The sequence below is a fragment of the Myodes glareolus genome, chromosome 6 (assembly GCF_982192425.1).
Source record: "Myodes glareolus chromosome 6, mMyoGla1.1, whole genome shotgun sequence".
NCBI lineage: Eukaryota > Metazoa > Chordata > Mammalia > Rodentia > Cricetidae > Myodes > Myodes glareolus.
The window spans coordinates 38,856,119-38,870,466 of NC_142031.1; the positions used below are offsets into that span (position 1 = coordinate 38,856,119).

General features: G+C 43.9%; 1 protein-coding gene across 2 annotated transcripts in view; it reads left to right on the forward strand.

The window, feature by feature from the left end:
* Kcmf1 (potassium channel modulatory factor 1) overlaps positions 1-11,243 on the forward strand; it is a 54,554-nt gene extending 43,311 nt beyond the window's left edge. For both annotated transcript variants that reach the window (XM_085690684.2, XM_085690685.2), the window contains exons 4-7: positions 1,629-1,730; positions 4,217-4,391; positions 5,314-5,596; positions 10,622-11,243. In XM_085690684.2, coding sequence (XP_085546810.2) covers positions 1,629-1,730; positions 4,217-4,391; positions 5,314-5,596; positions 10,622-10,883 — 822 coding nt within the window. In that variant the 3' untranslated portion in view covers positions 10,884-11,243. The remainder of the gene's footprint in view (positions 1-1,628; positions 1,731-4,216; positions 4,392-5,313; positions 5,597-10,621) is intronic.
* Positions 11,244-14,348: the final 3,105 nt, after the last annotated feature.

Genomic DNA, 14,348 nt, shown 5'->3' on the forward strand with positions numbered 1-14,348 from the left:
CTTAATACTTTCTTCCTCTTTCTATCTTTTATTCATCCTACTCCTTATTCACTAATCGGGATAAAGCTATTTCAAACGAGTTGTCCCAGGAATTGGTTACAGTTTCTCAACTGCTGATTCTGCCCCTCTCTCTAAGTTCTAACCCCAAAGCATAACCACTCCTGTCCCCTCGCCCCTTGTCTAGCTCTTCTCTATCCTAGATACCTTCCCCTGGCACTCTCATCCCCTCTTCTCTGAGCATCCCCACACCATGCGCAGCTGCTGAACATGCCTGCTTTCTTGAACCCTCGTTCTAAAAGCATGGCTCCTCCTCTTCTCCATTGCCCCATCCCCACTGCTGCCAAGATCACCTGCTTGCCTGCCCTTTGATTTCTCTCTCAAGCCAGTAAGACGGTCTTCAAGCTTTAGGGGGGGAGACTCCTCCCAGCTGTCTCCTCTACCTGTGTGCGTATTACTTTATTCTTGCTTGTAACTCTGTCTCTTGCCATAAGGCAAACAAGGAAGTTAATTACTCCTTGAACTTAGCCTGGTCACAGACTTCCACATACAACCCGTCCTTCTGGGAAATAATGTTCTAAGACAAGCTTCTTCTCTCCCTCCTTTGCCTTGAAGTTGTTTGAGAAATTGGCAGTGCATGTTTGTGCATAATCCCATTATCCGTCTTATTCTATACACAGTCCGTAGCTACTGCATGGCTCTCTTTTCTTTCTTTTTTCTTTTATTTTTGGTTTTTGGTTTTTTGAGAGTAGCCTTGGAGCCTGTCCTGGAACTCACTCTGTAGACCAGGCTGACCTCAAGCTCATAGAGATCCATCTGTCTCTGCTTCCCGAGTGCTGGGATTAAAGGCGTGCGCCACCACTACCCAGCTCCCTTTTCTTCCTTTTAAGACAAAATCACTCACTGTCCTGAAACTTGGCGGATAGTCTAGACTCGCTGTTCAGGGAACCCCAAGGATCCTTCCATCTCTGTGTCCCCCGCCCTCAGCTACATTTTAGTCAAGCATTTGCTGTCCTGGTTGAGGACTGACCCTTAGGACCACCTTGCTTTGGAGAAATGTGCCTTAACTTCTGTCTGGGTAACCACCCCTGCTGTCCTGGAACTCACAGAGTTCCTCCTGCCTCTGCCTCTGCCTCTGCTTCTGCCTCTGAGTGCTGGGATTAAAGGCATGCACTGCCATCATCCAGATGAAATAAAAATTTTTTAAAGGTGGAAAAAAAATATCAAACCCATTTTGTAAGCCTTCTAGAATGTCTTTGGTTACCAAGGAAAGACAAAATTTTGAAAAGTTGAAGAATGTGGAAGGTACTTTATATGTTTTTATTTTTTTTTTTTTACCAAATTTCAAAAGACATGCTGCAATGGGAGATACTGAAAACATGGATTACCATTCAAGGCTGAATTTAGGTAAAAATGTTTATTTTTAAAGTTTTGAACAGAAACTGCTGGCTAAGCCATGCAAGTGTGTATCAGCCCTGCTGATAGAAGATTGTTCAGACCCGAGCCGTGGCACTGCAGCTGGGTGACGGCAGTGGCTGCTCGGATCTACAGTGGCTTCCATGTTGAATCCTGATCGCTGGCAGTGTCTCCCAGCAACCATGTACTGACCCTCTCGCCTTATTTCCTTGCAGATTTGTCCGATATGTGCAGCGTTACCTGGAGGCGATCCTAATCATGTCACAGATGACTTCGCAGCTCATCTGACACTTGAACACAGAGCCCCTAGAGATTTAATATCCTTCCAGGGGGCAGCATGTGAGGGTTTGTTGGTGATGTTGGTGATTTGTTTTTAAAAATTGTATTCTCAGAGAAAAAGAAACTAATCTTCAGGTTATTTTTAGTTACTTGACCTTTTCATAAAAGTGACTTTATTGCTGGGCAGTGATGGCACAATCCTTTAATCCCAGCACTCAGGAGCAGAGGCAGGCGGATCTCTGTGAGTTCAAGGCCAGCCTGGTCTACAAGAGCTAGTTCCAGGATAGGCTCCAAAGCTACAGAGAAACCTTGTCTCAAACTCCCCCTCCCCCAAAAAAAGAAAGAAAAAAGAAAAAGTGACTTTTGTAGACTCATTCTTCGGCTCATTCTTCGGCTTTCAGGTTATAAATTGTCTTCTAAATCTGTCATCCACTAGAATTCTATTTGCATTCAAAGTTCCTCACCTTTCTGTCTGCCAGACTTTCCTTCCCATTCCATAGTCCAGGCGTGGGCTTATTGGGGAGCAAACTGATGGTTGTTGTTTCAGTCTGTAGCTCTGATTCTTGCTCACAGTTGCCAGTTTTCTAATTGGAGATACAACTTCTTAGGGGAAGGTGAACATTAACAGAAAGATGAAGAAGACGGAACAAACCTGAGAACAGTAGGAGCATTGGGACCTCCCCACCATGTGCAGAACACACCATGTGCAGAGGTCTTTGTAGAACTGGTTGACCTCTGACTCATAGATCCACCTGCCTCTGCTTCCTGAGCTCTGAGATTTAAAGGCATGCGCCTTCACACCCACCAGGATTTTTTTTTTTAAATAAGTGTGAAAAAATTTGAGCTAGAAATGTGGCTCATTTAAGGACAGGGTGGTGTAGGTACTCTTAGTGGACTCCGGTTCAATTTCCAGCATTCACATGGGTGCTTACAACCATCTGTTACTCTCGACCTCCATAGGCAAGAGACAATGCACATGTTCACAGACATCCATGCAGGCAAAACACCCATACATGAATTCCCGCCCCAGTCCCTACCCCTGAGACACGGTTTCTCTGTGTAGCTGCCCTTGCTGTTCTGGAACTCACTTTGTAGACCAGGCTGGCCTTGAACTCACAGAGTTCCACCTGCTTCTGCCTCTGCCTCCTCAGTGCTGGGATTAAAGGCATACACCACCATCACCCAGCTAAAATAAAACTTTTTTAATGATGGAAAAAAATGATCAAACCTGTTTTTAAGCCTTCTAGAATGCCTTTGGTTACCAAGGAAAGACAAAATTTTGAAAAGTTGAAGAATGTGGAAGGTACTTTATATGTTTTTATTTTTTACCAAATTTCAAAAGACAAATACTACAGTGACAGATACTGAAAACACTAGGAGTTTTAAGGTGCCTCCAGCATCGTGATGTTCTGGTTTTTACCACCAGTGTCTAGAGTGACTGTGGACAGCAATCATTTCCTCGCTGTCGATGAATTTCTTCCTAAAATTGCCATTTCCACCCAACAACCTCTTAGTGGCACTATCGATGGATGACCTTCTATAGACCCCAAACTCATCCCGGGCACCAGGAGACCCTGTGCATTGAACCGCCTTAAGCAGAGCTGCTCACCCTGTCCTTAAATGACTCCAGAACTAACAGCCAAGAAGCCAGCAAGGAAATTGCCATTATAAAGTTGTTGCTTGCCTCTGGAAGTACAAGATTGTTGATTGGTTTTTCGAGACAGAGTTTTTCTCGAACTCAATCTGTACACCAGGCTGGCCTTGAACTCACAAAGATCTTCTATGGTCCTGGGATTAAAGGCATGAGCCACTACTGTCTAGGTTTGGTTTGGTTTGTCTTTTTATGTTTTTCCAACTGTTTGCTACACATGACCTTGTGTTTAACTGACATTCAACTCTTGAGAAACCTGAGGCTTCTAGAGTCTGCTTGAAGAGTGTCATGTTAATCTGTATGTTTAATGGTACACCAGTATTTTCTGTTTAGCAGCAGCACTGGGAATAAGTTGACAGAGATTAACGCTGACATAGAAACTAGCTTTCATCTACAGAATTCGATTATTCAGCTTGTTCTTTTTCATTGTAGAAGATGTGTTTCACGAGCTGTTTACTGATAATAAAATTCAACATTAAGATGGCGTTAGATATTTGACCAAGTGTCTCTTTTGACCTTGTTCATACATTGCTTTTTTCTATTTGATTGTATTTGTCTTTTTTTTTTTTTTTTTTGAGTCTGTCCTCACTGTGTAGCAGCCCAGGCTAGCCTCAAACTCTTGTCTTCCAGCCTTAGCCTCCTAAGAGTTAGGGTTATAGGCATGTACTATCATGCCCCATTTATACCTGTTGCTTTATATTTTGAGTTTTCTTTTTTTAGGGTTAACAGCCTCATAGAGTTGAAACTTTTATATTCTAAGATAAAGGTGCTATTTTAAGCTACTTACAATTTAGGAATTCCCAGCTATTGAGAGCTCAAATGTTTGTTGTTTCTTCTTCTTGTAAAATATTCTTTCCTTAACTGTTGAGTTACGATGAATCGAGTGGTGTTCGGCATGTACGTAGAATGTTTCACCCTGGCCGGGGGCTGGGAGGCCCTCGCGCCCGTAGATCAAACATGCACTTTACTAGCAGCTCCACTGGCGGGCTCTCCTCTTCGCAGAGCTCCTACTCTCCAAGCAGTAGGGAAGCCATGGATCCTATAGCTGGTAAGTTGGTTTCCACTTCTTAGTGGCAAGGGCAGGGTGTGGGGATCTCCTTTAAAGATGTCTTGTGTGGTATGTGTTCTACTTTAGCACTTGGTCCTGCGCTTGCATCCTTCCAAATATTTAAAAGTCTGACCTTGTAAGTGGGCGGTATAAGGGAGTCCATGTGCTACTGTCTTTCTCTAAGGGGTTAGGGGAGAAGATGACACAGAAGAAGGTCTCTAGGAAAGATTTCAGAGTGAAGAAGGCCTCCAGAATTCCTTCTCAGGTACCAAGGAACTCAGTTGCCTCTTGGAGGAAAGTAGGAATGGGCATCCTGGTTTGAGACCTTTATTGTTGTAGAACGTACTAAAAGATGATGCTGCAACAACGTGAGCAGCTCCACTAAAACAAGAGTCTGGGTTGAATAGACCAGAGTCCAGCACTGTGGGTGGGGAGGACTGGCCTTGCAGAGCAATGACAAGTGTTCTGGAACAGCAGCATCCAAGGATACTAGCAAGGCTGAAGCCAGAATGTAAGGCCACGCTTAGAAATGTTCTGCGTTCTGGGATTTCACCCTTGTAATTCCTCTGGTTAAATGATCAGAGATGAGTGAATGCTGATGACGGGTACTGGACCCTGTTCTGAGAGCAGGAACTAGAGTAAACAGAGGCTTGACCTTCATTCATGCTGCTTCTATTAAGAGGTCTTGGCTGTGATCGCACTTGTAGGTGGAGCTTCAATCTAAATAAGTAGTGTAGGTGTACTTTATGTAATAATGTTCTCCTAAGTTCTGCCTAAAGCAGACATAATTGTATGTTGGAATTGGGTCCCTGGGTCATGAGTATGTTCCACTGTTCACTTGATTTTCTCCACTGAAAGAGTGACATGTAGCACTTGGTTTTCCTGAGTCAAGTTGATGAGTTGTCTCCATTTCCATTGGCAGAGCTGTTATCTCAGTTATCAGGAGTGAGACGTTCTGCAGGAGGACAGCTTAACTCTTCAGGCCCTTCCGCTTCTCAGTTGCAACAATTGCAGATGCAGCTGCAACTTGAGCGGCAGCATGCGCAGGCAGCACGGCAACAACTGGAGACAGCTCGCAACGCAAGCCGGCGCACTAACACAAGCAGCGTCACCACTACAATCACACAGTCCACGGCCACAGCCAACACAGCCAACACGGAGAACAGCCAACAGGCTCTCCAGAACTCCCAGTTTCTATTAACGAGGTATTTCTTTATGTCATAGATGGGTTGGAGAAATAAGGTTTCGTTAGCACTGTCCAGTCTAGTAAGCTGTTCCTTTTTATGTATGTAAATACATCTGCTTAAAAACTCTACTTTTGAGCCAGGCAGTGGTGGCGTGCGCCTTTAATCCCAGTACTCGGGAGGCAGAGGCAGGCAGATCTCTGTGAGTTTGGGGCCAGCCTGGTCTAAGAGTGAGTTCCAGGACAGGTAGGGCTGTTACACAGAGAGTCCCTGTCTCAAAAAACAAAACAAAAAAGCAAAACCTCTGCGTTTGATGAGACCATTACAACTCACAGTTCTTCAGTAAAAATCCCATATTTAAATATTTTCCAGGAATATGGAAAACTAATATTTCAGATAAAGTAAATAAATATGTTGATCTTTGTGTTCATAAGTTATAGATCATCATTGAAAATATTTTTCTTTCTTGTACTATACTTAACAGTTAAAACAGTGTCGTTTGTATTAATATGTTCTATCAGCTAAATTTATTTCGTAATTAATGTTGTTTGTGATTTTCCATTAGAGTCTGCTTAGATGTATCAGAACAAAAGAGGGTTAAGGAGATGGCTCAGTGGGTAGAGTGCTGGGTAGAGTGCTTACTGCATCAGCCTGAGAACCTAAGTTCAGATCCCAGCACCTATAAACAGTAGTATGTTTCTGTTACCTCGCCCCGGGAGGTCGAAGGATCCTGGGGTGCTCACTGACCACGTCTAGGCAGTTGGGAGCTTCAGATCTAATTGAGAAACAGTGTCTTGAAGGATAAGAGCAGTAGAGATGCCCAATGCCAACCTCGCTTTCACAAACTGAACAGTTGTAATACATACACATACATACCACATATATGGATAGGTACAAGAACAAAGGTGTTCATAATATGGAGGTTTTCTTTTAGGACTTCCCAAAGTTAGATTTAAATTCTTAAAGTTAGTACCCTAAATTAACTTTTAAAAATGGCTTATCAGGGTATCAGTAATACTCAGTATATATAGTGAAATCTCCTTACACTGACTGAAGTTTTGTGCTTCTAAAACTGCAGTGGAGAGTTGGGGTGTGGCTCTGTTACAGAGTACTTGCCTAGCGTGCACAGTGCTGCAGTCTGTAATCCGAGCACTGGCCTGGAGTGCCAGCGCAGAAAGGTCAAGGATGGCCTTCCACATTACCAAAGGGACTAGACAGGCGACTCAGAAAGCCTTGCTGTTCCTTTTGAGCACTTGGGTATAAATCTTTTTACTGCATGAAAACCAGTACATGAAAAACTTAGTTTGGGATTATCTTGGTAATGTGGAGGCAAGAAGATCAGTTCAAGGTCATCCTCAGCTTTCTAACGAGTTTGACTACATGAGAATCAAGTCTATGAACTACAATGTGTACAACAATTCTTTGAGACCTTAGAAGAAACTGCTATAATTTCTACTTATTCTTTCATCTCACACTTAAATCACTGGCATAGGTAGGAATACTGTGTAGACGTAGAATGACAAATGTTTGGGGACCTCTGGTTCAGAGCTCCAACTTTGGTACTTAATACATTTAGCCTTTAGACAGTCACTTATCTTCAGACTTCAGTTTTATCATCAGTGTCCCACCCAGGAGTCCAACCACTTATGAAAGGATTATTAAAAATACTTGTCATTCATTGTGAATTTAAGGAGGCGTTTGTCCTAAGGTGAGCAAGTGCTGTCTTGCCACTAGACTGTGAGTGACGTAGTATAAGGAGATTTGCGCCTTTCTACAGAGACTGGACAACACCGCCTGAAACACACCTGCCAGGGTGTGTCTTCCCGGAGAGTTAGTTGCTCTCTGGGTGGAATAGCTTGCCAGGAAAAGGAAGTCTTCCAGACAGGTGCATGTCTATAATCCAGCTCTCTGGAAGCTGAAGCCAGAGGATAATGAGTTCAAAGCCAATCTGTGCTATGTACTGCAAGATCCTCCATCAAAAAAATAAAAAAGAGAGCTAGGTGGTGGTGGTACACACCTTTAATCCCAGCATTCCAGAGGCTGTGGCAGTCAGAATCTCTCTGAGTTGGAGGCCAGCCTGGTGTACAGAGTGAGTTCCAGGACAGCCAAGGCTGTTACACAGAAACCTTGTCTCAAAAAACAGGGAGGGGGCTGGAGAAATGGGTCGGTGTGGCTAAGAACACCAGCTGTTTCTGTCGAGGACCAGAGTGCCGTTTCCAGCACTTACCTCAGGAGGCTCACAAGATCCTGTAACTCCAGCTCCATGGTATCCAGCGCCCTCTTCTGGCCTCTATGGACACTTGCACTCCATACATGTAATTTTTTAAAAAGTCAAAAAGATACTGCCCTATCTTGGGGGGGAGAGGGGGTGTCTTTTAAAAACCCAAACTACTCAGTGGGTTTAGTCTTGTTGGACCCTAGAGTCCAGTCACCAAGGAGGAATTGCCCCAGGAGACCATCTTTCACACTACAGCTGATATAAAAGCATGAGGATTTTATTAATTCTGTCATGGCAGGGTCTTTCAGCACTTGGGGGGGCCAGAAAGACCCGGAATAGCTGGTACGGGTTATTTTTAAAAGAAAGGGGGCTTGGGGGGGTGTTGTCCTATTATGATTGGCTTATTCAAAAGGGCTATTACCAATAATTGGCTGGAGAGTGGTTGTCAGATCAGATGAGGTAGAGAAAACATCTGAGGGTCGCTGTGCCCTTTCCCAGGGCCTGAGTCAAAACATCAGTAACTGAGTCAACACCTAAGGGTTATCTTGCCCCTATTCAGGGAGATGCAAAGTTCCCAACATCTTCTCGGTATGTGCATGTGTAGTTGTTAGGTCCTTGGTTCTCGAGGGGGGGGGGGGAAGTACTACTACTGAGACTGAGAGGGCTCAGAATTGTCTTAAAGTTTTACAGTCTGAGGTGGTTTTTTTTCTGTATTTTTTTAAAAATTTACCTGAGCATACATGGGCATCTTAGTGCTGCCCTTAGACTCAGGCTGTACCTTCTGGAGGCTATGTGTATCCTAATGCCCTGCAGCTTGCACACTGTCTTCCACTACTGCCCTCTTCTCCCCACCCCTTCCAAAGCAGAGTCTCCGCACATGGCCTAGGCTGGCCTTGAACTCTTATTCATTCCTTGGCTTCCAGGAACTGGGTATGGTAAAATATGCCTATAATCTCAGCATTTTTTCTTTTTCCCCTGGTTATTTTGAGACAGGGTTTCTCTGTGTAGCTTTGGAGCCTGTCCTGGAACTGGCCCTTATAGACCAGGCTGGCCTCAAACTCACAGAGATCTGCCTGCCTCTGCCTCTAAAAGTACTGGGATTAAAGGTGTGTGCCACCACCGCCCAGCAATCCCAGCATTTTGAAGGTAAAGGCAGGAAAGTAAAGAATTCAGGATAATCCTTGGTAACTTAGTTGTTAGAGGCCAAATTTATTTGTTGTTTGGAATTTGAGATACTAGCATATGTAACCTTGAACCAGGAAAGCAACTGCAGCCTCTGCAGGGTCTTCTGCTCTGTGGGCAGATTCTGTGTGATGTGTGTATCTTATCCTGGAACTGACTGTAGGGACACAGTGGTTTCCAGGGAGATAGTTGACATGTTGAGAATTGATCGAGTGTTTAAGTCAGGGTTCTATCTCTTGATAATGACCAGCTAGTTGAGCTAACCCTAGTTTGAAGATCTTAAGTTGAGCAATTCTTTTTGAGTCTCAAACAAAACTGACCCACAGATTTTATCTGCCCCTCAAGAATTAGGCTTTTTTTTTTTTTTGCTACTTCCTCAAAGTTGGAACAGTATTAAGTTTGAATGATTTTCAACAGCCACTTCTTGACGTTTCTAGTTCATTTGACACTGTGTCTGCTCTCTATCCTGTATCCCTGTTACAGATTAGACTTCTAGATCCCTCCCCACACTGACCAAAGCTTTTCCAAAGCTGAGAACACAGGAAACCAGTCAGCTGATAGCACTCTGACGGTCGGGTTGGTCAGGCTCCAGTCTGCTAGTCCTCCCTGTGACGCTCTTAGAGTGCTCTTCACCACCGTTCCCTTCCAGCGTGGTTTTCGTGGCGTTTGAGTAACTGACTGCCCCACATACTTTACCCCCTTTGAGTTCTGTAGTTTAGCTTTTCCCTTGTCTGAACCATAGATCTCATCATTCCCTGGTGGTGTTTAACTGAGACTTTGAGCAAGTTAGCGAATCTCTGCTTGAGTTTCCTCTTCCTGTAAAATGATAAATCCCAACCGCTGGGGCCAGAGTGATGCACACAGAGCCCAGAGTTGGGCCTGCTGTCAGTCACAGTGTGTGCTTCCCCTGTGATGTGGGGTGCCCTGCAAACAGCAGGAGCAGGTGCCCGTGGGCGAGCTGCCCAGGGGGCAGTGTGAGCTCGCCTGTGTTCTTAGGAAGGAATGCCTGTCGTGTGTGCGTCCTCAGCCCTCACTGCCCAATCCCCTCTGTTCTGCTCCTTTCCTGACCCAGTGCTGCAGCTGCTTGCTTACCTTGGCACTAAGACTGAAGAATAAGATCAATGCTGACGCTAAGCAAATTTCCCACAGTTGTTTGGGGATTTTTGTGTTTGGATTTGTTTGTTTTTCAAGACAGGGTTTCTCTTGTAACTTTTTGGAGCCTGTCCTGGAACTCACTATGTGGACCAGGCTGACCTTGAGCTCAGAGATCCACCTGCCTCTGCCTCCGGGATTAAAGGCCTGCACAACCACCGCCTTGCCCCACAGGTAAAATTAAGATTAGGATATCACCTCCTCCCAAGCGTAGGGTCTGTCGGAAGCAGATTTGTTTGTTTGTTTCCAGAAAGGTTTCCATCAGGCCTCTCTCCAGAGGTAGACTAGGCTGTCGGCTGGTTTTTGTTTCTGTGTTTGCTTGAACCCATTGAACACAGATTTTCAAGCCAGGAACATGGCTTCCACAGTGGGGGGTCTATCTGCACATGACCGCGACCAGTACGTTTGCTCATCCCATGCAAACTGTAGAAGTTGGCCTCCCTGTGCATTAGTCTTTGACTTTACCAATACAGTCTTTCTTCTTACCTGTACAGGTTGAATGATCCCAAAATGTCTGAAGCAGAGCGCCAGTCCATGGAAAGCGAGCGCGCAGACCGCAGCCTGTTTGTCCAGGAGCTCCTTCTGTCCACATTAGTGCGTGAAGAGAGCTCGTCCTCAGATGAGGACGAACGGGGGGAGATGGCAGATTTTGGTGCTATGGGCTGTGTAGATATTATGCCTTTAGATGTTGCTTTAGAAAACCTAAATTTAAAAGAGAGTAATAAAGGAAATGAGCCTCCACCACCTCCTCTTTGATGACCTCCCCACTCGCAGACAATGTCCTCTGTGCTGTATTTGCCAATGAAAGTGGACAACAGCTATCCTGGGTTTGTTTGGTGATTGTAATTTCAGGTCTGTCACTCTTGTTACATTGTGTACATTCAAAAGGAAGAAAGAAAATATATATGATAATCATTTCCACTTAACTAATTTTTACTTCTAGCAGGTAAATGTAGGTAGCAGTGCAGGGTGATCTCTGCTTCCTGTACCTTGACATGCAAAAGGCTCTCCTAATACTCCACATTCAAACTGAAGAGGAAATTGAAATCTCTAATGAAGCTGCTGTGTGTATTTATGAATATTAATGAATAAAAACTGCTTGGATGGTTTACCTAACTACTGCATGAGGTTTTTTGCAGCGTGCATGAGTTTCAGTGACCTTGTTATTTAAGAAAAATTAAATACAAGGAGTAAAACTTAAGAAATAAAATTTAAAAAAAATAAAGTACAAAGCCCAAAGCTTTTCCAACATTATTCAGTGGTTACAGGGCAGAGTAGCTTTTGAATAATATCTGCCTGACTCACCCTTATATGTGTGCCTACTACGTACGCACAAAGCCCGCTCTGCAGTGAAACCTGGGGGTCCTAGCCAGGTGTGGCACTTCGCTGTGTGACTGTCCTGTTGCCTGTTAACCATCTTGTTCCTGCGGAGCCCAGCCTGTCTAACTCATCAGTAGAAGACAACAGTAAAGGCGGGGTGTGCTGCAGGGCATCTCTGTGCCCTTTAAACAAATATCATTTGTGTTTGTTGGAAGTTTTTACTTTTTGTGGTTGTTTAAAATTTTTTGATTGTTAAACATGTTCATTCAGGTGTAGATGGATTTCATTTCTTCACTGTTCAGCAGTTACCTGGATTATGTTGTCATGGTTTAAGAATCTCACATTCTCAATCATACTTTACGTTATTTATGTATTTGTAGTTTGCCGAGACAGATCAGTATCGGGAGCCCTGAGGACTTGCCTTCCCAGGTTTTGTCAACCAAATTCTTAATGCTAATTTTAGCACCTTTTATTTATTGGTGTTTTTTTTTCCTGGCATAAAAAGTAAAGCCTTTTAATTAAATCATGCCACCTATATGCCTATTATTAATCCTGTATGTTAAAAAAAAAATAGAGCCTTCTTGGGTTGTTAGGGGGTTTGAAGGATGGGTGCTTTTATTTCAGTTTTTCACACTGAAAATAAAAAAAAAAATAAAATAAAAAAGCTCCAGGAAGGGACAGCGGGTCTGAGGATGGGGGCAGTTTTTGGAATGTAACTTTAGGACTTTTCTAAAAAGTGCGCAGCTTCTGATAAATTTCTGACTATACTTAAACTAATCATGTCTGGCTCCGGTCCTCTTCCCTGGGAGCCCTTCTTTCTGTTGCTCTCCTCTCTCTCCGCCATCTTGTCCTTTCCTCTCTGTTTCTTCATGACAAGCATACAGACTTGAACCCCCCTGGGTGTTCTCAAGAACTGTGAAGTCCATGTTCATCCAAATGTACCAGAAAACAGAAGTCACCCTACATGTCTAAGAAACTGTTGCTTCTCCTCGGACACTTGAGACTCCACCGGCTGCACATCCAGTAGCTGTCTTCGTTGGTCTTGGGGTGGGAATGTTCTGAAGGGAAAACCTTGTGCCAGGCTTCTGTTATACTAGAAGTCAGGTCTAGTAGGATTTTCTCTTTTCATTGGTTGTTGGGGAGCTTGAGACGTCCGTTTCCCGCTGTGGTCGTTTCAGGAGCACCTGCACATCACTCACATTTCAATAAAGCGTTCTCAAGACTGTTGGCCCCTTGATTTCTTTGGTGTTGAATTAAGCTAACCGTTATTCAGAGGTTTGTTTTTTTAACATTTCTAATGGCAGTGTCATTTTGTTTTATTGTCTTACTTTTCGTGCTAACCGTGGAGATTCTGGTTTTTGTGAATGTATAACTTTGGGTGTGAGAAAGAGTAACTAACTGTCGGTTGTGTACTCGCCCTTTTCTGCACAAATTCTGGGAAAACCTAAAATCCTCCTTTTTTCAGCATGGTTCTAGGGAACAGCTAAAAGGTTCTTTAGGGCAGTTTAATTTAGAAGGTGACTTTAACCCTTCAGAAGGCCTAGTGGTTCGTAAGGTTCCATCTCATGTAGAATATTGTATATTAATTATTTTTATCAGATTTTTCCAAATACCTCACTCATCCTGTATGTAACCAATACTAATGTATTATTTTAGGATAGAAAGACACAGATTATCAATACAAAATATATTTAAGCCCTTGGAATTCTCGTGTCCTTTTTCTTTAGTTCCTGGATCCTCATATTGTTGGATGTAGTACTTGACTAAACAGGTTGCATAATTCTGCGGGAAGGGACCAGATCCCATTTTGAGAGCTCTACGCTATGAATTTGGAGTGTCCATGAGATAAATGTAGTCCTTCTACAGTTTTTGACTTCACTTCCTGTTTGAAATTAATTCTGCTCAAGATTTCCTAGAAGGAGGTTAATTTTATGATTTGTAAAATCAAAAAATGTGTAGACTTCAGAGTGTGTCTGTCGTGTCCTTGTGCCTCTGTGTGGTTTGCAGGGTGGACTGCAGTGCACTGAGACTCCCACTTCACCCCGGACGCCGGGACCTTGTGAAGGGACCCTGTGAGCAACCACAGGGAGTGTAGAACTTGGAGCATGGTGTTGACTCTTATCATGGTTTCAGTTCTTTTTCTCATCGACTTTCCTAAAATTATTCAACTCTAAGGAGTAGAGGCCGAGTAGAAATGGCTACTGCAGTGGAATCTAGCGTCTGTAGGTGGCACTGCATAAGACACAGTTCTGTGGGGCTGGAGAGATGGCTCAGAGGTTAAGAGTATTGCCTGCTCTTCCAAAGGTCCTGAGTTCAATTCCCGGCAACCACATGGTGGCTCACAACCATCTGTAATGAGGTCTGGTGCCCTCTTCTGGTCTGCAGACATACACACAGAATATTGTATACATAATAAATAAATAAATAAATGATACAATTCTGTGCTGGCTGCAGGGGAATCTAGCATCTGTAGGTGGCACTGCATAAGATACAGTTATGTGCTGGCTGCAGGGGAATCGAGCGTCTGTAGGTGGCATTGCTATTTTGTTTCACTTTAATTTGCAGGATTAGGACCTAGACTTGCTAAACCAAATAGTCAGGTGGTGGTTGGTTTGTTTTGGATTAGTTGGGTCGGTTTGTTTCTTGGGGTGCATCTTGTTTCCTTTTGTTTGGAGATAGGGTTAGATGTAACTCAGAAAGTGGCAGAGGACTTTGAGTCCCTAACCCAGTCTCCTTCCCAAATGCTGGGGTTACGTGCACAGCCACAAAGCGGTAGGGTTGGTTTTCGTTTGTTTGAGAGGCGTTCTCTGTAGATCAGGCTGGCCTCAAACTCAGAGATCTACTTGCCTCTGTCTCCACCCCTTGAGTGCTGGGATTAAACCACACTGGCCAAAGTAATGG